Source organism: Tubulanus polymorphus, chromosome 9, assembly GCF_964204645.1.
Source record: "Tubulanus polymorphus chromosome 9, tnTubPoly1.2, whole genome shotgun sequence".
NCBI lineage: Eukaryota > Metazoa > Nemertea > Palaeonemertea > Tubulaniformes > Tubulanidae > Tubulanus > Tubulanus polymorphus.
This window is the reverse complement of record NC_134033.1, coordinates 12,491,675-12,518,465: the sequence shown is the minus strand read 5'-3', so window position 1 is coordinate 12,518,465 and position 26,791 is coordinate 12,491,675. Positions and strand designations below refer to the sequence as shown.

Sequence of the window (26,791 nt, the reverse complement as noted above, 5' to 3'; positions counted from 1 at the left end):
CGGCGACGTCGCCGCATCAGTCGAGACATCGCGTTCAACCCGTGGCGCCACCTTTACCCCCGAATCCGCCGTCGGGATCGGTACTATCGACGTTCCCGACGGCCGGTCGCAGTCCGCGTAATCCGCGGAGAGATATCCCGGCGGCGCCGGCGTTCGCGGCTCCGACGCCACCTGGTGGTAATGTGAAGATACACCCGAATTCGGCTCCTCAACCGAGCATGCCGCAGGGTGCCATTCTCCAGGGTTTGGCTAATATTCGTCTGAAAAAGGTCGATCGTCAAGGTTAGTTGTGGCTTTAAGTCGGAATAGTAAAAACTGGTTGGTAGATTTACGTTCAAAAGTGGTTGTATTGTATCTTAAGAATAGTCTTATGAACTTGTTAGTTTCGCTATAGCACTAGAATAAGACTGGTCTTAAGTCTAAGCCATGACTGTGCAACTGGCTCCAGAGTCAGGGGCCCAGTTCCATAGTCATGGCTTAGACTTAAGACCGATTTAAGACCATCTTAGTTCTATAACCAATCTAACAACTTAAGATCAGTCTTAAGATTTAAGACCATTTTTGGACTTGAGTCTCAACTGAGGAACCAGCCCCCTAGGGAGTCATAGACTTAGATCTATGTACATTCATTTTAAAATCAACATTACCCATTTTCAATCTAAATAGAGTCCTAATTTATCAGGCGGCTGCAGAACTGATTTCTTTTCGTTCATTGGCACTGACTGCTTTCTACGTATTCAATAGAAATTTCAATTCTATGTATTCAAGGAGACTCCCCAGCTCCGCCTATTGAGCAAAAGAAGAAGGAGAGCAGTCCTGAATTGCCCGTAGTTCGGTTGAAACGAGTCGATCGAATGAATTCGCAGAGTTCAGTCGAACAGGAGACCGGTTCACCGGAATTACCTGTCGTCAAACTGAAACGCGTCGCAAAACCACCTGGTAAGTATTTCTCAATTCTATTATTTCTACTTTTTCTTGTCGGACAATATGTCCTGAAGTTTGTTGTAAGAGGGTGAACATTGAGCGTTGAGAATTTCTATCGGTGAGTGCTCAAAATTCACCGACCAATGAGGCTAGATTCCCCGTGAAATGATTTCGTCATGTATTTACAGATTCGGTGAAAAAGACAGAAGAAACGTCGGACTCGGAACTAGCCGGAATGTTAGCCGCGAGATTACGACGTTCCGAAGACACCAGTATTCCCGATACAAATGATATAGGTACGATATTGAATCAAAATCAATCTGATTTATCATTGTTTGGGAGCATATAAGTATATTTGTCAGAAAACGCGTCGGATATATTTTTCACGGTCTGAGAACATTATTTAATACAGTTTTCAGGGGAAGTTCAAAGGATAAAGATAGCATACTACTTCAAAATTTCTACCAGTGTATTTTTTAATGGGATTAGTAAAATGTTGGTTTCCATAGACAAGTGGCTGTCCAATATCAATAGTAGATAAAACCCACAATAAAAAAAAAAAAAACTATCTTTTAGCTTAATTAGCTAATTAAGCTTAATAGGGATCACTTAGTTACCTTGTTGCTATATTTTGTATTGTTCTAACTGTACAATAAATCAGTTTTTGAAAATGGCTCATAGAATTGAGTTGAAACGTTAAGCTACAAGATAGTAAAATGTGTCTGGTACGTTACCTACGATACAGCCATTTTGTTCCGGATGTGAATAAAGGTTGATTCTAAAGTCTTGAATCTACTACTGGTACTGTAAAACTGGGCGTGGTTACAGCTCGGTATGTGTATACCCGATCAAGTTCACTGGATACACTTCATTGGATATATATGAATATGAAATTAGACATTTGTATGAAATACGCATCTCGTCATAAACTCACTGTCGATCACCACAAATACATACTCTGTAGACTCTGTTTACCGCGGAGTATATCACGTCTCGGTTAATCGCGTGCTCCAGACAATATACCGGTATCACAAATTTTCTTACTGCAATTCATCACGGGCAATAATGACCCAGCCCTGTTTCGATTGCATACCTCTCCACGAGAATTTATTGGTCCCGCAAGATCTGAGGCAGGCGGATCTACTGTATCGCTTTCATTATCCATTGAATGAAATTGGGCCTGCAGGACGCGACAGTAGTTGATATTCTATATCGATGATATGTGTTCATTTCGCTAAGTGTTGGTTATTACAGCCAGTCAGTACTTTAAAATCGCAAGTGTGAAAAACTGAAGCATCATTTATTATTCATAGCCGGTATGTTACGAATGTACGTGTATAAGCTAACTGTGAACATTAGTTTCATAAGCAGCGCAGTCAACACTGATGATGACATTATGGGATCTAGTGTATCAATACGTAGTAGAGAAAATTTAGTTTATCTAGGTAGGTCATGGTTCATAACTGTATATGGTATATAGCCACATGGTTGTCAGTGATAGATTACTTCAAGTGGTATAATGCCAACTTACCAGTAATGGTATATAGCTATACAGTTATCAGTGGTATATAGCTAGACAGTTATCAGTGGTATGTAGCCACGCAGTTGTCAGTGGTATATAGCCACGCAGTTGTCAGTGGTATGTAGCCACACAGTTGTCAGTGGTATATAGCCACATAGTTGTCATTGGTATGTAGCCACGCAGTTGTCAGTGGTATATAGCCACGCAGTTGTCAGTGGTATATAGCCACACAGTTGTCAGTGGTATATAGCCACATAGTTGTCATTGGTATGTAGCCACGCAGTTGTCAGTGGTATATAGCCACACAGTTGTCAGTGGTATATAGCCACATAGTTGTCAGTGGTATGTAGCCACGCAGTTGTCAGTGGTATATAGCCACACAGTTGTCAGTGGTATATAGCCACGCAGTTGTCAGTGGTATGTAGCCACGCAGTTGTCAGTGGTATATAGCCACACGGTTGTATATATGTATAGCCTTTCGGTGTTCAATAACCCTCTTGTTCATGTTTAATGTTACAGATAATCTAGATGATTTACCCGATGCTCCGCCTCCTGCTATTTACGCCGATACATACCCAGGTGACGAATACATTATCAACGATGATATGGATTTCCCGTCTCCACCGCGTTCACCAGAGGTCACTAGTAGCGTCGCTCGAGAGTTCTGGAAAGAAACTTTGGAAGGTAATAATGCGTGCTGTGTTTGTTTCGTGCAAGGTTTCAAGGACCAGGAGATATTTTACTTGATATTTTCTTTCATTTTAGGTGATAACGCCGGGCCTCTACCTCCGCCCCCGCCAGCTCTACAGCAACCACCTCCTCCGGTACCTCAGCCGAGAATATCTGTAGCGCCACCGCTGGCCAGTTCAGTTACCACGACTTGCGCACCACCAGCCCCATTGTCTACAATCACAGCCCCGGTCGTCAAGGAAACTCCACCAAATATAGAATACAGTTATAACGATATTCATATCGGTAAGGATTAAAAAACTACTTTCAGTTTTAGTACCTGTTCCCCTGATGTGGTGTATGACCCACCCACCCTTTACTGGGCCTCCCCAACTAACAGTTTGTTTATTACACACAGCCCACTGCGATGGAATTTTCAAATTTCCTCTGGCAATATAGTGCGGAAAACTGTCAGTTGTGAAAGGATTAAGGATTTCAAAAGTTTTGTTGCTAATTCGCGTTTCAGATATAACACAGATTCCTGGATACCAGTATCCACCGGAAAGCTGCCCTCAGTGGAAAAAACAAATGATCGAAAAGAAAAACAAAGACCTCATCGACAAATATATGGTACGTTAAGAAAAAAAACTGCTCCATTTAACCCCCTATGACATCATTAAATCGCCTGATGATTCATCGTAAAGACATTTCTGAAAATGATGGCTCTTCATTTATTTCTTCAATGACATCATCACATAGATAAGTTATTCTTTTATTAAACAAGATTTAGTTGATGTGATAGGAGGGTCTTGTGGAAACAAGCTAGAGTTTCTCAGATATTGGCCTTAAGATAGTTTTGAAATTGGTTGATGGAATTGTGTAATGCGTTTGTGTAATGCATTTCAGCTGCGACAACTGGTACTTACAATGTAGTCTTTCGTTTCTACATTTCTAGGCCGACAGAAATGAACGAATGGCTGAGGAGGCAAAATGGCAGACAGTACCGACGTGGAAACGTAATCTGATGGAGAAAAAAGAGCAAAAGAAAAAGCAAGAATTGGTAAGTGAATTGTCTGTGCTGGATTGTGGATTGTAGATCTTTATTCGGATCGAATCTATTCTATCAGACTATAAAACTGAGTGTAGAGTGGTTTGAGATTGAATGTTCAGAGCGTTTGCCTTGTCGTCGATTCGGATGCTGTATGTTACAGTAGTATCCACGGGCAAGCCAGTTTTCTCATTTGTCATTTTCCGCCCAGAAGTAAATGGGTAGTTGGCCTGATAGATGACTCCTGAGCACTACCGGTAGTTAGAGCTAGATGTCACATCTCCCCAGGGAGAGATGACTGATACACAGTTACTGGCTTGGGGTAATAACATGCTAATGGAAGCATAACTATACAGCCTTTGGTGCAGCCTGGCTAGAATAAGCACTGTATAAGCCTTATCACCTATTTCATTACCGTCGTTATCATTCAAATGAAGAATTATGTTAAGGTTTCATGCATTTGTATTTTCATTTCAGTCGCCCGACGACCAAAACCGACAGCGTCAGGCAGAGGAAGAGGCGAGGTTACAGGCGATGCCAGAATGGAAACGAAATATCATTTTGAAAAAACGAGCCGAGGAGACGTGCTAGTGAAATCACTCGGTGAATAGAATCGAGGAATGTTGAATGAATCAATGATATCAGAGAAAAACCTTCTGCTACGTGGCTTAAAACCGGGCCATACAGGTATCTGTTAAAGTGCGTAGTGTTCGAACTACGTAGTGGCTAGACCTGTCTAAAAGCGAGAAGGTTATTGTTGTTTAATGCCAGTTTTTCGGATTACTGAACTAAACAGCGCGAGTTTTAGAGAAATATTGGCATTGTCAGAATGAAGTCAGGTGTGGATTTTGCCAGTTCCTCAATACAGTAACAGTTGAAGTGAGATGGCAATCATTGCTAGTCACACGTGAATCCTGTAACGACTACAGCTTCAAAGTGATTTACGCTGATGTTTCAAAGCCTAGCTCATCATGAGTTGTGAGTGGATTACTGATTACAGATTAGGTCCGTCTGCTAGTATAATGAGCAAATCTGTTGCACAATATATAGGAGTTGTTGACCAAATTACGTTCTTAGTCGAGAACTGGTATCTGTGAAGAAATATGCCATTGAACTGAAACGAAAATGTGATTTATGAGTGAAATTAGGTGCCTGTCCTGCCTAGGTACCTGCATGCTGCTTGCGATTGTGTTAAACGGATGGTTTCGGATTCGTGAAAGCTACAACAACGATATCGGGCTGATAAGATATTTTGCAGTTATGAATGAGCAACTTTTTGTAGTGTTTATTACGAGTTGGGAATCTACGATCTTTTTTGCGACCGGTTTTATGTACTGAATCGAATATTGTCGAATATTTAAACTTGTAAACCTAGTCTAATTAATCCGGCCCTCTCGAAAGCTTTAATCAGCGTTTTAGAAGCCTGTCAGTTTTCATTATGAGTTTTATTTGCATTTTATGCATTTAGACATATTACCATGACGGCCGATAAGTTTTTTAAAATGCATTGAAGAAGTGACTCGCGTTTTATACATCTAGATGCATTTAAGTTTGCACATTTTGGGGACTGCATTTTAACAATTTGTCCCTTCGAGAAATGACAACTTTTTAAAGACAAAAGGAGATCCAGCTTAATCTGGATTTTGGTACTCTGGGCCTGGTTCCACGGTTGTGAGTTTGAGTTAACTCAGAGTTGAAATCGGTTAATTTTCGATGTTTTAACTCTCTGTGCAGGGGTTGGTCTGCTGGTCATTCAGAAATGGTTTTTGTGCATTCTGAGGGTTATAGGCACTTCATGATCATCTTAAAATGTACCAGGTACTTTGGGTAGTATTGAAAAAAAAGCGTCAAAATAAATTATATGAAGGAAATGTTCCAAGGGCTCTAGCACCCAAAGCATCCCCCCTCGATCCGCGCCTGCAGGTAGTCGCCTCATGTCCCTGAAATGACACCAACAAAGTATTTTACTCTTATTCCATTTATTATACAAATATCTATTTTTGTTTTTTGGACCAAGGGTATATGTTTGAATGCGCTTAGGGGCTGTATTAGGATCAATGAGTAGAACACAGATGTAACGTTTCCTCAGTTTCATCGCAGATATTGTTTATAGTTACTCTGGAGATGGTATTTAGGAATATTGTTGAAACTGTGAGGAAATTAATGTATGATACATCAGTAACACAACTGTTGTGGGTTTTTAGATTTAAGTAGATGACATGCTTTTTCTGTTGAGATGAATCTATTTCTTGTCTTGAAGAAAAATTTGAAATCAAGACTAGACGCGTAAAATTAAAATTGATACCATATTTCATTCATTTTGAATATTGGTAGATTCAACAGCCGATTTGCTGTCAAATACTGATGAACAATTACTGATTGAAAAATATTGTAGATGATTTACTTTTCCTGGAAAAATGTTGCTGGGCACCATTTAGATGTGTGAATATCAAAAAGCTGATATGATATCAATCAAGATTTGTAAAAAAAAAACTTAGAGTGAAATTCAATTGAAATTTAGTTATCTTTAGAAATGTAATGTATGCATATTCATGTAAATATTTGTGCGTCGTAAAATGAGAATTCAAGTGCATAAACTGTACGGCTGTGAAGAGTAGATTGTAATTGATATTGGGCTTGACGACAATAGAGATAGTTCAATGTGCATTTAATGGTAGTTGAGAATTATTAAGTATAACAGTTGCGCGATCGTTCTGCTTTCTTATCGATCAGCAGCCTGAAAACCACGCGTTCCAGACATTATACTGTTACAGTTGCGCAATCGTTCTGCTTCGTTGATCAGTAGCCTGGAAACCAGACATTTTTTCAACTTTTTTACCATTTATTTTTTTTAAATATGTAATCATACAAAATAACAGGATATAATTATACACAAATCACATTGTGGACATTATTGAGGATATTGTGGTTGAGAATTATGGTTGAGAACATTCGGCCTATTCATTTGATGCATGTCATAAGGATGATCACTTTTTGATAGTATGGTGGTTAGATTTGTTAGTTCATTTTCAAAAAAAAGATATTCTGAACACAGTTGAAGTCTAGATGGTCATAAGAATGCTGATAAAGTATTAAATTCCCTGGGAAGTGCTGGGTTCAGACTACTGATTGATCACCACCACATTGCGTACACATATGTGTCTACAATAAGTGGTCACAAGAGATTTTCTAGAATTTTTTAGAAATCAGTTCCGCAATTGCTATGTGAAATATTGAATACCGAGGAGATCCTATCGGGGCCATATTATATCAATCAAAACCAATAGCCAGTACGGAATTAATCAGAATTTTTGGTTCTTAATCGCAAAAAAACCATCGAATTGTGTGGAAAATGGGACCAGGTCATTGCGTCATAATATACTGTGTGTTTCTCCAGCCACATTCACTGACGAATTGCATTTATCCTCTCGGGGATTTTGAAAACCGATTACATTCAGGTTGTGAACTGACTATTGTATTTATATACTTATTTTTAATCCGTTTATTCGTAGAAATGAATGCTCTCATTTATCATCATCTCGTAATAAAAATACATCGCGTCGTAAAAGTTGTGTCGGATGTATCGAAAAACTGTCAATACCTGCCTACATTGGATACCGATGCTAAGTATTCGTAAAATTTTGTAGATACATTCTTTGAATGTGTTGTTAAAAAAGAAATGATACAGTAGACCCTGCTTGATTATAATCATTGAGGAACACCCCACAACAAAATGAAGAAAAAACTATGAGAGTATTTGACGTTGCGACTCAATTCTACGAGACATTTTCAAAACTCATAGGTTTCTGTGTATATTTCGGGTTTGTCTTCAATTGAATCATACACTTATCTTATCTATCGAAACTAATGATCATTGATTATTCCGGATATTGCGTATTGATCTTTACATAGATATATGTGAAATATGATGTCCAATCTGATTCGGCTGAAAGATCCCTCGAATCAAGCGGCGGTCTACTGACTGAAATATCGGATTGCTGCTTATACTGTCAATCATTATATGATGTTTAATGTTTACCAGTAGTGTTTCAAAGACCACGATTTGGTTTTCTATAACTGAGATATCGAAGAGTGAAGATTCGAGCCTGTTTTTTGGATTTAAGTCATCACTCTGTAACCACAGTCAGTCGCTCTGTGTTAGGATTGCTGCTTTTTTAACCATGTCTCACTTGCATAATCGGGCCTTGTTCTGTAATCTCATTCCTATGTAGGAGGCTATCAAGAAAAATGTCAATTTTGACGAATTTTATGAATCTTCAGAATATTTCATCGTAAGCAGGGAGTCGAAAATGCCTCATACAGTTGAACCTCATTGATACGATTTCGTTTAAGACAATGATTTCCAGCGTGTCCCAGTTAACATATTTATATCAATCAAGCTTTGGATAATACGAAACCCATTTAAAACAACCATTTTGCATTTGCCCGCGAAATTTGTATTAACCCTTTCAGTGCTGACTAATTAATACCCTATAGTGCTGGAGAAAATTTGAAAATTCTAAAAAATTCCACCCTAGTGTGTTGAACAATGGGAATACCACTATAGTGCGTCTACACCGCAGTGCGGTGTATCGTTAGTTACTAGTATTTCACTATGTTTGACACTTTCTGCCATTTTTCAATAGAGATAATTACAAATTACTAATTACATCAATACACCGCTGTGCGGTGTACTAGCAAAATCCATCACTGATTTATACACCGCACTGCGGTGTAGACGCACTGAAAGGGTTAACAAGGTTCCACTCTATACGGCTTATCAGACACCCTCAACTCATAGCCATACAAACATTCTTTTTAGCCTCCTATGAATGAGTTACGCTTATCGGAACTTAGGTCCAGCTATGCTCAAATAAATCTTCAATGCAATATTTACCAATCATGCTTTTAAAATGTGTAATATGAATATATGTATTTTTGACTTATTTTTGGTGCTCAATTTTTTTTTCTATATATGGTATATGTATATATATATAAAGGTCACACATATCGCGATCCATTGTAGTTCTAAGTATTCCAGGATATTTTGCTGGCTTTTAGCGACGTTTTTTCATCTTTTAGTGTTACCTTTCTATGTCTTTATTGCCGTAGTTTTACTTGCCATTATGTGACATCATTATGCCACGAACCAAGCGGTTCCATGGTTTGGAAGAGATCGGATTACAGTGAAATTCGCTTTAACTAAGTGACAACCTTATGCGATGACTTAAGCCAGCTTCATTCACAAACACTAAATGATGTTTTAACTTTGAAGCCAAATTATAACCTACAACTATGGAACCGCGGGTGAAATTGAGCCATTTGAGAACTTCGGTGGAAGTTAATGCATCATTTATATATACATTCAATGAAGAATGAATACAATCAAACCAAGAAGTTTAGTGTATATAATGATATATATTTTTAAGCTGAAACTTTTTATTTTTTTTTTCTTACTCCAACATTCATTCCATCATTTCATCGAAAAAAAATGAGAAGTTACACTTATTTCAGGATGACTGTGTGGCATCCTAATCGTAGTTGCTTCTATTCGTAACGGGTTTTAGTGATTTGTTTAGCCACTGCTGGCTAAAAAATCTCAGGAGCCTAGTATAGACGAATTCTAGCTCATGATTTAAAAAATCTAAGACCCAGTTCCACAGTTGTATATTAAATCGATCAATTACTTAAACGGTTGAATATATATATGTACAGAGTTAAATCTAACTCACAAATGTGGGAATTGAGGTATGCAAAGAAAGATCTAGTAAACCAGACTTGGTGGAGCCTACAACCGGCCATGTGCTGTCGTAGTTTCAAAAGCTTAGTTTTCAACATAATGTTCATTGTAGTCAGGGGCGGATTTAGGGGGTGGTCTCGGGGTCCGGAGGCCTGCCTTTCTACTGACGTTGCCCTTTTCATCAATTTTTTCAGAAATTGCATATTTTCCGATGTTTTTCTAAGGAAAAATATCTAATAGCGAGGGTAATACCCTGCTATGGTAGCCTATGATGTGTGTGTGCTTTATCTGAAAAATGCCTGTTCTTTTCTTCTGGACCCCGGCGCTTCCTAAATTTCCTAGATCCGCTTATGTCTAGCGAAGTTCCTCAGCTAGCGCACAAACATTGTATTATTTAGCGCATTTGTCTTTCAATAATCTTAAAACGTGTAATTTCTCTAGTCATAAATTTGGTATCGTTATCAATGTAAATTCCTTCAGCCTCGTTAGTTTCGCGCCCGCGCTATAATTTTTGTTGTGACTTAATAATAAAACAGTAAAAAGATGTGGTCGGGCAGGCGTTGGTTTGATCTGTGTACAGAACTAAATGACTATTTAATGCTATAGTGTGAAATCAATTGTAGGATATTCAAATACGAAAATAAAAAAGTAATAAAACCTGGAAAAGTGCAGTTTTTAGAATATTTGTTTGACCCAGAGTGACCAGCCCAAAGTGCATAGGTAGTACCTGCTGGAAATATTGGGCTGTACCCCTGGGAACTCTGAAAATGCACGGCATGAAAATTACTGCAATGGAATATGACCGCTTCAATCGGGATATTCTTCAGGTAAAAACACGCGGAACGGTCTACAAACTTCGATGTAAACCCTCATCCCTCCCACATGTCCCCCATCCCTCTACTCCCACCATTACCCTCCCCTCCAACCCCCTGAAACTGGGGACAAGCCACCCAATATTGACATTTGTCTTTATATGATTCAAGGCGTGGAAGTTGTGGAGCCAGCAGCAGCGAGTTATCGCCCAACGATGGATATCTGGTGATGGTGGATTTCTACCAACACTGATTCAGGAGCAGCAGTAGCAGATCTTATAAACACTCGAGGAGCAGCATGGACAATAGCGCATCTTAAAAACACTGATCCAAGAGCAGCAGAGACAATAGTGTATCTTATAAACACTGATTCCGGGGGAGCAAATATATTAGTTCATCTTATAAACACTGACTATCAGTCATTCTGTTTTTTCATCTGATTTAGGTTCCTTCTTCCTCACGTTAGGTTCCTTCATAAAATCTAGCTGCATGATTTTGATCTTTGCTCCCATATATGAGTTAACTTAGGTTGGTGACGCTGTTTAAATGATCGCATCCACTGCCTAGTTTCGAATCATAGGTCGGTTGAATTGCGCCTTGACAGAGATATATCAACATGATATTGGGACTTAAGTTCAGATAATTTTTAATACTTAGTTGAGCATAGCTTTGAATGATTTGTGATAATAATGACATATAAACCTGGATGAATTGGTCTTTTAGTCCTCTATCGACCATTATTTGAAATAGTGGTTCATTTCATATTCCTTGGTGTGAAATAATGTACTTAGCCTGAACCTTAAGTAGTCAGGATTTTAAAGAGTTGTATGTGCGAAAATATGTCGACATAAAATGTTAAACTTTTAGACGCAATAAAAAGTTTTATCTATAAGATTAATGCTTTTATGTCGAATTGTTTTTGCTATACAGTTCACGTGTTTGTTCACGAGGAACTTATATGATAGATTCTTTGAACCTGTCATTTAGCAGCATATGATAGTTGTCATAAGAATAAAACGACATACACGTTCATCATCATGTTATAACTCTTCAACTTTTTCACCGTTCACGATTGGTAGAACACTATATCCGTGTTGACGCGATGAGGAGAGAATCCCACAATGATAATAAAAAGTCCGAAAATGAAACTTCGAGATAGTAGTTTCGACTATATCCTAATAGTCATCTTCAGGAATCTTCACTATTAGGATATAGTCGAAACGTTGAAATAAACTACTATCTCGAAGTTTCATTTTCGGACTTTTTATTATCATTGTGGGATTCTCTCCTCATCTATTGATTTTCACGATTGGTAGAACACTATATCCGTGTTGACGCGATGAGGAGAGAATCCCACAATGATAATAAAAAGTCCGAAAATGAAACCTTTAGTTTGTATCATCTCTGATTACTTGAATTAGTCTCTTTGTCTCTGGATTGTATATATATCTCATAATTTCTGTAGTATCTCATTATTCCTGAAGATGACTATTAGGATATAGTCGAAACGTTGAAATAAACTACTATCTCGAAGTTTGATTTTCGGACTTTTTATTATCATTGTGGGATTCTCTCCTCATTTTTCACCGTTGTATAAAATTCAGTGGTTCATGTGATAGCGATTAATTAAGGTCCCATCGTAAAATAGAGTAGAGTTTCTTGATGAATGAGGATATATGAACATTGATAATTTGTCCTAGTTTATAGTTTATACGTCCATTATGGTTGGTCTTTTTTGAAATCGTGGTTGAGGAATTACATTATAATTCCTCAAGCTCGTAATCTGGCATTTTCTATAATTGTTGTATGAAAATAAATATGATTAACCTTAAAACCTTTCAATCGTTTCATGAAATTTTTAACATTTAAAGGTTGATTCAAATGAAGCCCTTTGGGCTTGGCCCTGCTTTGTTTATTTCATCGTCGTTTCTACCATGAGTTTTCTTAGAATAAATAATATTGACTTATTATCACTTGTGGTGACTCTTTCTCATATTCGAGAAGTTTGAATCGGTCAGTGATGGTCAATTTATGAACTTATTAAAGAAATATGTGGTTTGAATAGAACAGCGATCAGTGATTGATTGGCTGACTTGTCACACTCCGCGCAATTTAAAATGACTTGATATATTATGGCTGCTGACTTGCTTTATCTCCCGATAGCTGTCATCATATAGCAATTCTGTTGTTTTAGTAGCAATTAAAAGCGGTAAAGATTTTAATAGATGCCCGAAAAGTGGATGTATTCATATTAGGATCGCCAGCTATATATCGGCATTGACTCGAGGATGTGATGCGCCCCGCGTAAATCGAGCGGAACGTTCCACAACTTCTCAACGACAGAGACAACAGCGAACATTTTCAGGACAATTTATGTCTATTTCTACCCTAAAATAAAGAACCGGGCTAGAGGGCAAAATGTGAAAATCATCCGGCCGTTGCACGACGGACCAAGCGGGCATGTGTAGCCATCCGTGGCAGGCGAGGGGCTAATAAATTATAAATTTGAATTTGATTTGTGTACACTAGATGGCGGTACAGAATACATAACCAATTCAATTCAATCTTTTCTATATTGATACATTACCGGTTTCTACAACTATTTCACTATTTCTCATAATATATCTCGTTATAATTCACGTTCCTTTGATCCGATCGGACAAGAACTAAGTATTCATTACCGTCCGATCGATAAACATTCATAAGGGTACGTACTAAACCCATATAAGGCCTATAAAGCTACTTAGTCTTTTATATTAACTGAACGGCAAAAATGCTTTCCCCCAAAAAAGTAATCTGTGATTAACATGTGTCATCATGTGATTTTGTGCTGTTTTGCCTCTTGATCTACGCTTAACTTTGAATTTAATTAACTATTTTCAGTTGATTTATTATTCCAAGAGGGCTATGGAAACAGTACACGAACCAAAGGACCTGGAAACAACTGGCGCTGGCCGCGGAGTTTGGCTCGTCAAAGTAATTAGGCTATTTTCTAATTAGTTGAATAAGTAATTTTTCGAAATAAAGCGATCTAAAATTGACTTTCGTTTATTTCATTTTGATGTAGGTTCCGAAGTATCTGTCAGAAACGTGGAAGAAAGGCGAAGGCCGTCCCGAGGTCGGGAAACTAAGAATAACCAAACCAAAGTAATCCTAATAACGGCATTTTGATTCATACGATTAACTCTCTCTCTGCTGATGTTTCAAATTATCCTATATTACTGAAGAAATTTCAAAATATTACCCATAATTCTACTAGTCAGTAACCCGTCTGGTTTAGTTTCATGATCGGATATTTTCACAATCCACGTATTATAAGCCCATCTGATTATAAAAAGCTAACCACCAACGATTAGGTAACTAACTACGGTAATTTCAACACAGTGCAAAGTATTATCGATATAATGCTCTATTTATTGTGTCTACCCCGCAGTGCAGCGTTTTGTTACTGAGATTTTCAAATGTTTGATAGGTGCTGCCATCTTTCGATAGCGATTTTAACAACTACGTAACAATTATTAGTATACTCCGCGCCCTCTGGTTATATAGGATGGATGGGAGATACATCGCATACTGATGAAAACGCAGCACGAAAGTGCTAATAGAAATGATAAATCATGATGAAATTATTACATGTATTGCGATTATTATTAACGATGATTTATTTGGTTATATTTCTAAGGATAGCTGGCGGTAAACCGGAGGTTGTGTTTACGCTGGACGATACGCTGTTTCAGCTGCAGAAGAGACCCGGAGAGACTCCCGTACCGAAAGATCATAAGTTCGTCCTGACCGGTATAGCCAATCAGAACCTGTCGATTCTTACCGAAACTAATCATGGTGAGATTAATTCTTGAATTCAGTTGAAACATGGCTGCCTTGTCAGATCCCCACTACGACATCACCAAATTGAAACTTATTGTTTGAAACCAGTTTTTCAGTTCTACAGTTCTGTGGGTTTAGTTTGACTCCGGATCCAGTTCCATGTGATTAAATTTGACCCCATTCCACACCTTAAGCCGAGATGCCCTCAGTTCGAGCCCTGTTTGTCCAGTAAAGTTCAACCCAAGAATTAAAAATTGTTCGCGTTCAATCGTTTAACTGAAGAATCAATTCTAAATTTTTTTTCAGAAAAAGTCAGCGTCGAAGGTAAAGTCATCCAACGTGCGGAATGTCGCCCGATGGCCGATAAAAACTACATGAATCTAAAAAGGTTTGTTATCTTTTCACGTTCTAACGTCCGATGAATCGAGATATTTAATTTTTCTCATGCTGGTGCTGCCTGGATCCTGCACCATCTCACACAGCAGCCTCAGTAGCTCAGTGGTATAAGCCGTGATTCTGTGGCATTCACTATCAGTACTGAATGACAAGCGGGTTTCGAGTCCTGCTGGCTGCTTACAGCGTGCGGGCAACACTTCAAACATTGTCCTGTCATGAGGTTGTTAAAATCCAATAGCTATTCAAATGATGTAAAGCAAGGCAATATACTTTATCGCTATTTTACTTCATTCCAACTTTCGATCGCGAAGAAAGGTATCGCATGTGTTTAGAACTTTGTGTCGGATGTTTTTAGTTGGAAATGAACTAAGAACCACCAGACATAACATATTTATATATCAGTACACTTTCAAAAAAATTACCATCAAAATTTCACCCAGCAACTGATGAATGTATGAAGAGGCCAATCACAGGCTGCTTTTTATCGATAGCTACATCAAGTTCGACTTTACGTCTTCGTCGTAAACATTGATTTTTATTGTTGTTTGATTATTTTGCAGGAAACAGATTGAAGAAACGAATAAACCGCAACGCGAAGTCATACAACTCGATAAGATTCACAACGCGTATAAACCGGTTAATAATCATAGATTCAACGTAAGTTTCGTTATCGTAGCTGAATCGCTTCTCTATCTACCTACTACTCATTCAGGGTGGCCGCTTATTATCACTTACTTGTAGCACGCTGCTGTTTATTCAGGTCGACTTTTCAAAATCCAGGTACATCGTATCATTTCCAATCGGATTCGTTGATTTCGCTGAAAATCGTTCGGTTCATTTTCGTTGTCGTTTTTCCCGTTTCTTTTTTCTTCTATTTTTCGTGAATTTTCAAAATTCTTTCATAAAATTCAACGCTTTGATTTTGTGAAGTTGACTCGAACTGGTTCTAAATGTTTCTGTGCGGTCAAACTCGTCGCAGTTAGGACGATCATTAGGTTGATGGTTTATCCGAACGATGACTTACTCTTAGTTAATTGAATTATACAAGTTAAGACTCCATATTTGCCAGGGATATAGTCCCTGAAAGTGGTTTGTAGCAAGTCTTCTATTAAAGTTCTACTTAATGGAATTCGCTAGTCCCCCCTTTGTCACTAGTCTGAAAAGTGGCAGCAGGCTTGTGTGACAAAGTGTATAACAGCGTTCCTACTAGCTCAGCTAGCGGGAATATTCCCTTTGGCTCAGCGGTAGAGCGTCTGCCTTGGACGCCAGACATCGAGAGTTCGAATCTCGGGAAGGACAGAAATTTCTTCCTGTTACATTTGGGGGCTCGTCCATCTCTGCGATAACTCTGGGTCCAAGTTCATGTCGTCCCACAGTCGTCATGAGTGGTAATGTCAATCACCTTAGGGAATCACGACATGAGGACTTGTACTTCCAAGAAGGGGGTGAGTGTGACAGACTGTATAACAGCGTTCCTACTAGCTCGGCTAGCGGGAATATTCCCTTTGGCTCAGCAGTAGAGCGTCTGCTTTGGACGCCAGACATCGAGAGTTCGAATCTCGGGAAGGACAGAAATTTCTTCCTGTTACACTTGGATTCCTCACAGGGCAAGTGAGGATCCACCAGGCGTGCTAGTGGACATAGGACATCAATTAGCGTAGCAATAGGGAATTCTTCTTGTCGCAAGTGAGAATCCACCAGGTGTCACTAGTTTGCAGATAATGCACAGTACGACTTACCGGCTGCTCCTATATAGAATCGCAAGGGTTGATCAGGTGTTTTAATGATGTCACCTTATGTTTATTTTTGTTCGACAGATTGAACACGATTTGAAGAAGAAAGAAGAAGGCAAGCGAGCGAGGTCGGATAAAGATGTCGTTATGGAAATGTTGTTTTCGGCGTTCGAGAAACATCAATATTACAACATCAAAGACTTGGTCACGATAACCAAGCAACCAGTTGTAAGTATAGAGAGGCCGGAAGCCGCTGTAGTAGAAAGTGTGGTATTTTTGAAGCAGTGTTTGACTATCCTGGGGCCAGTTCTAAGTTAGAGTCGTGGGAAAAAAACTGATATACACTATATAAAATCCTGTTATCCTGTAGCCAGTACTGGGTGGAAGTGATAAGGTTAGGACATTGGAAATAAACTAATATAGTATCTTATATTCTGGAGCCAGTTCACAGTAAGGTTAATTATCTACAGGCAATAAACAATTCTTATCCTGTTACCGGTATTGTTAGGTGTTGTTTGTAGTAAAAATGTCACGCGTTCTGAACGCTCGCGAATTTTCATTTCAGACGTATTTGAAAGAAATTCTGAAGGAATTCTGCACGTACAACACGAAACAGCCGCATAAAAACATGTGGGAATTGAAAGCGGAATTCCGGCATTATAAAGACGATAGCAATACGTGATCGAGCGAATGCGTGTCTGCTCAGGCTTTAAGACTTTATATAGTTATAAAGATGTGGCATGTCGTATGGAAGTCGTTTACTATGTATCGATTGACTTACAATTGATCGTTAAGTGATGTGGGAAAAATGTCTGAGAAAAATGCGTAAGCTCGTTAAACTTTTTACTTACAGCCACACTTAGTTGGGATCATTTGGTACTGAAGTCATGTGGTCGATGATAAATCCGAAATAAACATCATATTTTACATATATACTTTCGGGTGGACCATGAACGATTGAACTGATCTGAGTTAAGTAGGATTGACCTACAAAGGGGCCTTGTATAAGTATGTACGAATCGATGGGATGTGGAGATTTTGCGTTTAAACTTCATGAACAGCTCCTTATCGTTGTCGGTGTTAAGCATTTTATATCAAATCTGACTTTTTGCGTGAAATGTCCGGTCGTAAAATTGAACGACAGTTTCTACGGTTACTGATTACCACGGCTCAGGTCTGGTTAGTAATGCAATATGGTTGGTGTTAAGATTATCTTATGTGTGACAAGTTTGTGATTTGTAAGATGTGAAACTTTTAACCACATTCGTTTACTGTGGGTCTGTACAATGTAGAACTTTTTTACTGCTTTGTACTCGGGGAGAAATGAAAAATAAAATGAAATTAAAGCGAGGAAAGATTGTTTATTGATTTTGTTGACAAAGATTTGTCTTCATTGTTTTGCTGCATTCGCTTCAGGTGAAGATAGAATAGATAAGGATTTCGCTTCGGGTTCACGCGGTGTATTTGGTTATTCGGTTGGTCTACGTGCAGATTCATGGATTATTGGTTGCCTGAACGATAAAAACGAGTGTCCCGCAGTTTTATTTATTCGTCCCTACATATCTTGACTGCGAAAAAACCTATGGATTCTATACAAAAGATCTATTGTGATTTTAGTTCACTGAAAATCCAATAGATGGCGGTACAAGATCGAAAACCTCTTTCGACACCAGAAAGATGCGCGATAATATTCCGAAATGAATATAACCAGTGTTTTGTACACATCGATGACTACAAAACATATTCAGATTACTCGTAAATTATCTAATTAGGCAACGTAATTATTCGTCCAACGTTATTGGACTTACAAAGAAACGACTGTATGATTCATTCTCTGATGCCACCAGTGACGGGTTCATAATCGACCGAATGATCCAGTCGTTTCTATTTATTAAGTTCAAAAACGTTAGAAAAATAATTACGTTGCCTAATTAGATAATTTACGAGTTATTTGAATATGTTTTGAATACATGCATGTACGTAAGGCACTATATACTTTCATTTCGGGTGGTTTTTGTAATTCTATTTTGTGTCCAAAGGCCATTTCGATGATTGACCGCCATCTATTGCATTTTCAGTGAACTAAAATCACAATAGCTCCATAGTTAGAAATCCATACAGATTTTCTTAGTGACGTTAGAAACAGAGACATACCGCGCACAATCGGGATCTTTGATAGGATTGGATTCGAACCTGGGACACAAACGACTAACCTCTATCAGCGCCGTTCAACTAATAAGATAAAAACCCACTACTTACAAATTAAAAGAATTTTAAAATCGAAAATTTATTATTTATTCAAAAATCTAAAATATAAGATACACGACGTTTCGATCTCACCCTAGAGATCATCGACAGGTGTAAATATATAGACTAAAAACAAGGGATTTATTAAATTAATAAAAATAAATAAATAAATTCTCGATTTTAAAATTCTTTTAATTTGTACATAGTGGGTTTTTATCTCACCGCGTTTGAGTGTGGTTATTGTACTACCATTAAGATAACTTAGATTCAGAGTAGATAACCGGGTTCGAACCGGAAACATCATCTGTTCACCCGGACTCGGCATCAACAGCAGCAATTTGCATAAAGTACCCAGGTCAAAATTGTGGTCGTGGCAACTCTTAACATTCTAATCATAATTTTAGGTGCTCATATAGCTCTGGTAGATCGTGTTCAATGCGATGCTCGAATAATCCTTCCACGGCCACTCATGCGCAATGTATAGAATGGCCAAATCGGGCTGGTTCGGGTCGTTCTGGTACAAACCAGTTTGTGGCACGCACGGCGATGTCACCGTCATTGTTACCTGATAACGGCCCCGTGGACTCTTCTGTACACGGAGAATTTTACGATGAAACGGCGATAAGAGGTAGTTTTTCTAAAGGAGAATTTAGCTTTTGTTTTTTAATTTGAGTTTTCACCGCGTGTGTGGTTTCCGTCTCGTGGAAAACCCCCTCTTCGTGGCCCAGGGGAATTAAAAGTCTTCGCATTCTGTGCGGTAGAAACAACATGTGTAAAAACTCGATCTCCAATCTTAATCTTATTTGTTTACTGCAGGATGAATTGATTATCAGGTCTGAAACTACACAAAAACCGAAATATGTGAAAGGAAGCCAACTATTACATGTTTAAATCATATTTATTCGTATTCTTATTATAATTATCATTATCGTTATAATTTTTTATTCAATATATTTCGTATATGTATAAATTACACTATAATTTCGTCAGTTCGCCGAGATATGGATTTTCTGCGACCCCCCAATCGCCCTCCCCCTCCCAACCAACGCGAACAGAATATATTCATATGCCACAGCACATAACGTAGATAGGCCCTGTACAACATGTTCAGGCCCAAATCGATGACGCGTGTCGGTGTCGCCAGCTTCTGGTAAAGAAACTTTAAATAAAATGGCCGACAGTGATAATCAATCTATCACAAAATTTGAAATAAAACTATTAAGAAAGTCGTATTCTAAGCCATATAAAAAGATCGTTAGCTACAACTTTATGGTTATATAAACTTTCAATACAAAACAGATCTGCGCGTATTAATTCATCATAAGAAAAAAAAGAGAAAAAGTCGAAGAGTTTTAATCACTAATCTAATTTCCGCATGGTTTGAAATAGATATCTTGAATCTCAGTACTCGGTTTACAGCTGTGCTTACGTCTAGATTCAGGTCTTAGAAATCATACGTAATCAGTATTACAATAAATATCTTCAATACAAAAAGTATATTGTTTTACAGATGTATGCGCGTATAGGCTATGTAACATTATATCATTCAGGCCCTATATGTTTCAATTATATATTCAATATTCCGTTATAACAAAATAAATGCACATTTCATCATTATTTTACCAACTTACATGCGCGGTGACGTAAAATGTAAAGGACAAGGGTGACGCCGAGTCGATGTTGCTGTTAAGTACGCCACAACGCAAGAACGACAGCGTGTCTCAGCAACGCTAGATCAGAGGGTCTGGGCGGGTCCTAATTCGAATTAAGCGTTTTAAGCGTTCTTAATTCGAATTATCACCTAATTCGAATCAAAAGTTTCACCCCGTTCGTGAATCCGGGTCCCGGGGGCCTTTTGACTGTATTCCAGAAACTATGTAGTTCAGGCATACGCAGGTCAATCGCCAATAAGTTGGCTGTAGAGTGCCGAACATTTTCCAATAGGCCCGTTTCCTGGCACCTTGGGCATTCTGGAATTTCTGGAAGGTGCGCATTTAGAGCAAATGGAATCAATTTTGACTTTTAGGTTACTTTGATAGATGCGCGAAAATGTTTTTTCTTTGTTCGAAACAGGTGACAGAATGGGGTAGTTCTAATGACTTTATTTCAGATTGCAGTGGGAACATAGCTTGAATCCGCCCCCGTATTATATAGAAATGAGTGAAATTCTGTATAGGCGTAGAGCTTTCTCCGGGGAGTCAAATAAACGTAAAACTGTAGAACTGGCCCTGGGGAAATTGTTAGACCCACAACTGTGGAACTACGTATGTACAACTTTGTTGGAACGTTAGGTCCAAAGTCAAAATAAACTCACACAACTGTGGAACTAGCACTGAAAGGGATTTCATCCCTTAAGCACGCTTACCATTAGTCAGAGGCGTCTAAAGTACCTTTTCGTATATATCAACTAAATTCAATTTAATCAATTCATTTATATACGTATTTACATCGATTTTTCATATCAATATACACAATATGTTTATCTTACATTCAACAGAGGTTATTATCAGATTCCGTTTAATAAAACGTGAACTCGCTTTATATCTATTTACACACAAGATGATATCATTGTACAAATACCATTTTTAGCTTATTTAATAATGCGACATCAGTTCATAATGAAGAACTACATCGATAACGTCGATAATCTTTTCAAGTTTGACATTTACAAAATCGACTGGTGGTAGCTATGCCCTTCGTAACGATACGGATGGTAAAAAATTGCATATCAAATCATATTTTATTCAAAAAACGTAAACGAAGTTTCAGACGCTAAAACAATCGACTACCGCGAACGCGCGGCGCTTTCAGATTTAATACCTTTTCGTTCATAAAAATATACCGTTTTTTATTGCCAGAAATGGTGAAGCCATTCCCATAGTTAATTCTATAAACTCTTCTCCAGAAAAATGGCTCCGTTAACCTATACCAGACGCCGAGATATTTCAATTCGTCAGGGGATGTTACGGAGGCAGCCATCTATTTCGGAAGGGATCTATGGACATTATGTTCAAGCATTGTAATCGTGTCAAATCAGGGATGTTCCTTAACGGCCCTATTTAGTCAATCTCCTGATCATCTGGTATCCAATGAACGTACGAGTATGATTCGCTTCGCACCGTGGGCCGCAGTAGAACGTTTTTGAAGACGTCATGAAATTGTAACATCGCTGACATAGTTGAGATTGCGCGCGGCACATTTTCTTTTGACGAGATTGGATGTGTAGCCTCATTAAACAGTTCCTCGTTTCGTACCTATCCACTCGGTTGGGGTAAAGATCGCGATTGTTGGTTTTTAGACGATCGCTTCTTTTCTCACAGCTGTCGAGACAAGCGGCAGTTTGTATTTTCACTCATTAAACATAGATCAGAGACACACATTGAACTGCGCGTCACTTTTTTTTCTGATATCAGACCGCAAATCGATTCATTTCTTTCTCATATTGTTATCTTATATGTAGCATTTCAAATCATAAGTTCAGTGAAAAAATAATTTCCCAGAATTCATCGTCTGGAACTTCGATTGGCACGCTCCATTTCTGGAAGCAGATATCATTATCAACGGCGCTAATAATCATCCGTGTGTGATATATTTACTAACGTCTCCATGACAACGACGCCGAACAATGCGTTATGAACAGGCCGGTAACCGTGGTAACGATAACGGTAACTATTGTTACGCGACGGTTGAAATGTTCGCTGGCGCCCGCCTTTGGACCGTCTAAACTATATTGAATGCTATTGTGTTGGTTGTACACGTAACCGTCTCCAGACTTCAAAACATCGCTAGAACCTGCGAAATAAGTTGTAAAGAAATAAATGATTAGATTCAAAATGGCTTCTTGCTCACTCTTGACAGCGTCTCCTGGTAGAGGGTAGCATGGGGGAGGAGACAACGTTTTTAGTTTGGACGGTGTCTCCGAAGTAGGAGACCACGCACCTTCCCTCTGGACGATGTCTCCTGACCTACTGCATCCGTATTTAGAAAATCTAGACCCCCATTCGGAACGGTACGAAGGGGAAAAGAATAATTAAATTCAAAATGGCGTATTAAGATATAGTAATAAATGCCGGCTTTTATACATACCCGCAGTTCTATGCGCTGAAAGACGTGGTGTTGTGAACCTCACTTCGCCAACTTGCCCGGATCCGGCCGCCGACAGTGCCTGTAACTGGATCAAGTACACTATCCCTTCTTTAAGATTCTCGATCACAAAATTGCGCTTACTCTATGAATATAAATACATCGGCAAGTGAGATTAGAAATGGGGGTAAAGAGGCCAGAGAAGAACCTTCGACCAACTGCACTGCACCGATCCACGTGCTGTCGATACTTACTTTTGCTATGACTTTAGTAAGCGCTGTATTTTTGTCCATCACGGGGAAATCCGAGTTGAACAGCGGATCCCCGAGCGGGTCGGTCAGTCTCTGACCCCAGATAATCCTGTATGCCGTTATAGGCAGATCCGACTGCGGTTTATTCCACGTGATTTCGGCACTGATGTTTTTCTTTTTTATGATAATACTGTGTTGCAGCTCGCCTGGCATTTGCGGCACGTTCGGCGCTAGTAAACAAAAAGAGAAAAGATAAACGAAAATTAAAGTCGGAAAGTCTATCATCGAGAAGGAATGAATATATGAAAAAAATAGACATACATTTGAAATTCAACTAAAAATTGTAGATCCTATTTGACTTAAAACATTACGTAACTGAATAAGAGTAACTGTGAATTAGCCGTTCCCCGTTTGTTTAGTAATTCTTTTTTTCCCACTAAAGCGACCTGACGATGTTTATCAACATAACGTAATTGATATCGTTGTCTTACCGTTTGTTGGACAATCCGGCAAATTGATGCCTTTTATTTTTACGTCTGAACACGACGGAGTATTGAAAATCGCGTGCGACGTAGGCCCGACAGCGCCCTCTTGCGAGACTGGCTGAACTTTGACCACGTAACGACAGTCAAAACGTAGGTCATAGATCATGAACTGAGTGTCCTGCAATGACAAAACGGAAAATTAATCATTTTTCATTTTACTGAAACTAGGGAAAATTTCATTCAACCGAATTCAGTATTACGCAAATAGTCAACGTATTGCTCTTAAAGAATATTGCATAGACAAGGGATAGATTTAGGGGGCTGGACCGGACAGTCGGCTCCACCCCTTCAAAATTCGAATATGGCCTCCAAAAAGTCTGGGAAAATAACTTTTTGCTGCGATGATTTTAAAAGACGAAAAATAAATCCAAATGGGCCCTGTCCTAAATTGGGAGGGCCACGAAGATTTCGCGCTTGAAGCCCTCGCATTGCCAAATCTACCTCTTTTGAATTAGGTACCCATTCAAATTTTCAGGTCCACCCCATCCTAAGAATCCTAGATCCGCCCTTGTAGACGCTGTTGTAGGATCGCATGCAAAAATACAACTATTAACACGGCTACAACTGCCACCTAGCGGGTCTATGAATCAACATGGCGGACACATGCAAAATGAAGGATCGAATGATGGGAAATAAAGCTGACAACGACAATACGAATCTATAAGCTCAACAAAATCATTTCCATTTAAGTTACTTTTACAGGATAAATGAATAAATAAAACGGTGAAGGAAAATGAAAATAAAACCGCAACACGTGATCATAATTAAAGAATATGTTAATTTGTTAGTTGCTATCTGAATGTTTCTACTAAGCAGAACTGAAATTGGGATATTTGAATTATCATCCTTTCTCAAAAATGTAAGAATTAACGTTCGTGTTGCGGGTTTTACTGCTGAAGAAAAACTTGACACAAAAAAAATCGGTGAGCACAATCTAGAGTATTATTGTGATGGTCGGTTGGGATTCGAACCCCTAGCGAGGAACGGTGGGTGAGGTACAGAAGGGGCGTGTCACACAACATGCAAATAATGTACATATATTTGAATATCTAACCTCATTCGTCTGTAGATACATTTTGGAGAAAGAGAAAAAAGATAAATGATTATAGAACATTCGTTCGATAGTTTGAGATGAAAATTATTACATCCACAACAACTCCCCCTGGCGGATCCTCGAATGCCGAAGAAGGATTCCTCGACTGCCAGAGGAGTTCTGTGGAGATCCAGTATTTAACTTACATGCGTTGTGGCTGATATCGTTTTTGATAGAGGACCGTCCAGTGTTGCCATTGCGATGCAGACATCAGGCGTCCAGTGTATCAAGAATTTATGGATTTTTTCTTTATGACCTAAAAATGAAAAAAAATACAACTTTAATCAAATGATGACCGCGATAGAAATATTTAGAAAATCATGAAATGAAGAAGAAACAGTTTCAGCTATCTTTCTTCTGATTGGTCAGTCGGCTGAGATCCCGAGATTATGAACCAATCGGCACTCGCTTCACAAATCATTGGTCTCATAGGAGGAACTTACAATGGAGCCATACTTTTGCACATGGGACACTAACAACGATGAATCACAAATTCTGACCGCAGTAGTATTATTTTTCCGAGAAATTTAAGATTCGAGCCGGGTATAGAAATTCTGTCAACTGATCCGTCGAAATAATCATAATGTCGTCGATACGATGACACTTCTGGGTAAAAGTGCACGACGTGTACTATTTATTGTCTATCTACTATAACTAATGGGCTGAGACAACGCGCACTTATATCCGGGTACTCGACGCGGCAACAAGTGATCGTTACCATGACTACCGATGTCCACACTAATTACCGACTAATAACTAACTAAATCTGGAAAAGGAGAAAACATCGGAATATCGGCTGACAGTTTAACGGAATTTGATATTCTATGTCAATAGTATGGGAAATCTAGTAAAAATGTTTCACATAGAATTTGATTTTCAAGGACCAAAACAGTTTTTAGTCAGGAAACTAAGGAAAAAGTAATGTGGCAGCGGTGGGATTCGAACCCACGCCCATTGCTGGACCGGTGCCTTAAACCGGCGCCTTAGACCGCTCGGCCACGCTACCAACTGACATACTCAGTGTTTCGTGTTATTTGTCGAATTTCGTATCGCAACATGTACGTACCGCTCGGTATAACCCAGTGTATGGTTGCTTTGAGTAGTCCATTTTCGTAGAAAGGTTTGTCGACAGTCACGTTGCGTAAAGGCGGAGGTGTGGGTAGACCCATAACTGCGGCGTCGACATGTACCGGAGACTCTGTATATATAACGAGTAAAAAATGTATTAGGCGTAATTTGAAAGTTTTATTCAATTGGATACTCAATAAAGCGTCCTGGGGCCATTAGATGTTTGATAAAGCCACACCACAAAATCACAACAATAACGAAATTCATCCTTGAAAATATATATTACAACACGATCGATTTCACTGAGTCACTTCAGCCGAAATAATGTGAAATAATCGATGTGAAATTGATCGTATCGGAATATACTATTCTCAATGAAGAATATCATTATTGTTGTGATTTTGTTGTGGATTTTTATCAATCATTTGACTCTAGTATTGAAGTCTACCATAAGAATTTTGTAATTGTGTAATTAAAATCTTATTGAATGGATTATAATCGGATAATTCGGATAATCTCGGTTCCATCTCTAAATCTGATGAGGTTTCTAAATTCTCGTTGTTCCAACTGTGTTATGAGGTATGTATTTGTACCTTGTTGTTTGTCGTTGTTTGTAATTAACGGTTCTGTAACGATGTAAATCGACGCTCGTTCGCTTTTCAGACGTTCCTCGCCGTAATGACAAACCGCTTGAACCTGCACGAAATACGTCGTGTCCGGCTCCATGTCCTTCAACGTATACGTGAACTGATCCTGAATGATTAGAAACATGACGCTTTAAACATTATACACGAAAGATTCATACGACATGTTGTATATATTTTCACCAAACGCT

General features: G+C 38.7%; 2 protein-coding genes and 1 non-coding gene across 4 annotated transcripts in view; 1 reads left to right on the top strand and 2 right to left on the bottom strand.

The window, feature by feature from the left end:
• The first annotated feature begins 13,291 nt into the window (after positions 1-13,291).
• On the top strand, positions 13,292-18,013 carry LOC141910856 (general transcription factor IIF subunit 2-like). Of its 2 annotated transcripts, none has more exons than XM_074801710.1 (8): positions 13,292-13,422; positions 13,599-13,691; positions 13,783-13,862; positions 14,398-14,555; positions 14,847-14,928; positions 15,497-15,593; positions 16,754-16,897; positions 17,523-18,013. In XM_074801710.1, the coding sequence occupies exons 2-8, from the start codon at positions 13,623-13,625 to the stop codon at positions 17,550-17,552; spliced, it is 660 nt and encodes a 219-aa protein (XP_074657811.1). In that variant the 5' UTR covers positions 13,292-13,422; positions 13,599-13,622; the 3' UTR covers positions 17,553-18,013. The 2 variants fall into 2 exon arrangements, with proteins under 2 accessions (XP_074657811.1, XP_074657810.1); XM_074801709.1 differs by having other exon boundaries at positions 17,235-18,013.
• Positions 18,014-19,807: 1,794 nt separating this feature from the next.
• The window catches only part of LOC141910855 (anosmin-1-like), a 140,160-nt gene continuing 133,176 nt past the window's right edge, over positions 19,808-26,791 (bottom strand). The window contains exons 8-14 of the mRNA XM_074801708.1: positions 26,550-26,709; positions 25,955-26,086; positions 25,035-25,144; positions 23,742-23,913; positions 23,254-23,480; positions 23,003-23,144; positions 19,808-22,708 (exon numbers count right to left, since the gene is read on the bottom strand). Coding sequence (XP_074657809.1) covers positions 22,512-22,708; positions 23,003-23,144; positions 23,254-23,480; positions 23,742-23,913; positions 25,035-25,144; positions 25,955-26,086; positions 26,550-26,709 — 1,140 coding nt within the window. The 3' untranslated portion in view covers positions 19,808-22,511. The remainder of the gene's footprint in view (positions 22,709-23,002; positions 23,145-23,253; positions 23,481-23,741; positions 23,914-25,034; positions 25,145-25,954; positions 26,087-26,549; positions 26,710-26,791) is intronic.
• On the bottom strand, positions 25,813-25,894 carry Trnal-aag (transfer RNA leucine (anticodon AAG)). The gene has a single exon. It is a non-coding gene; the product is annotated as a tRNA-Leu (tRNA).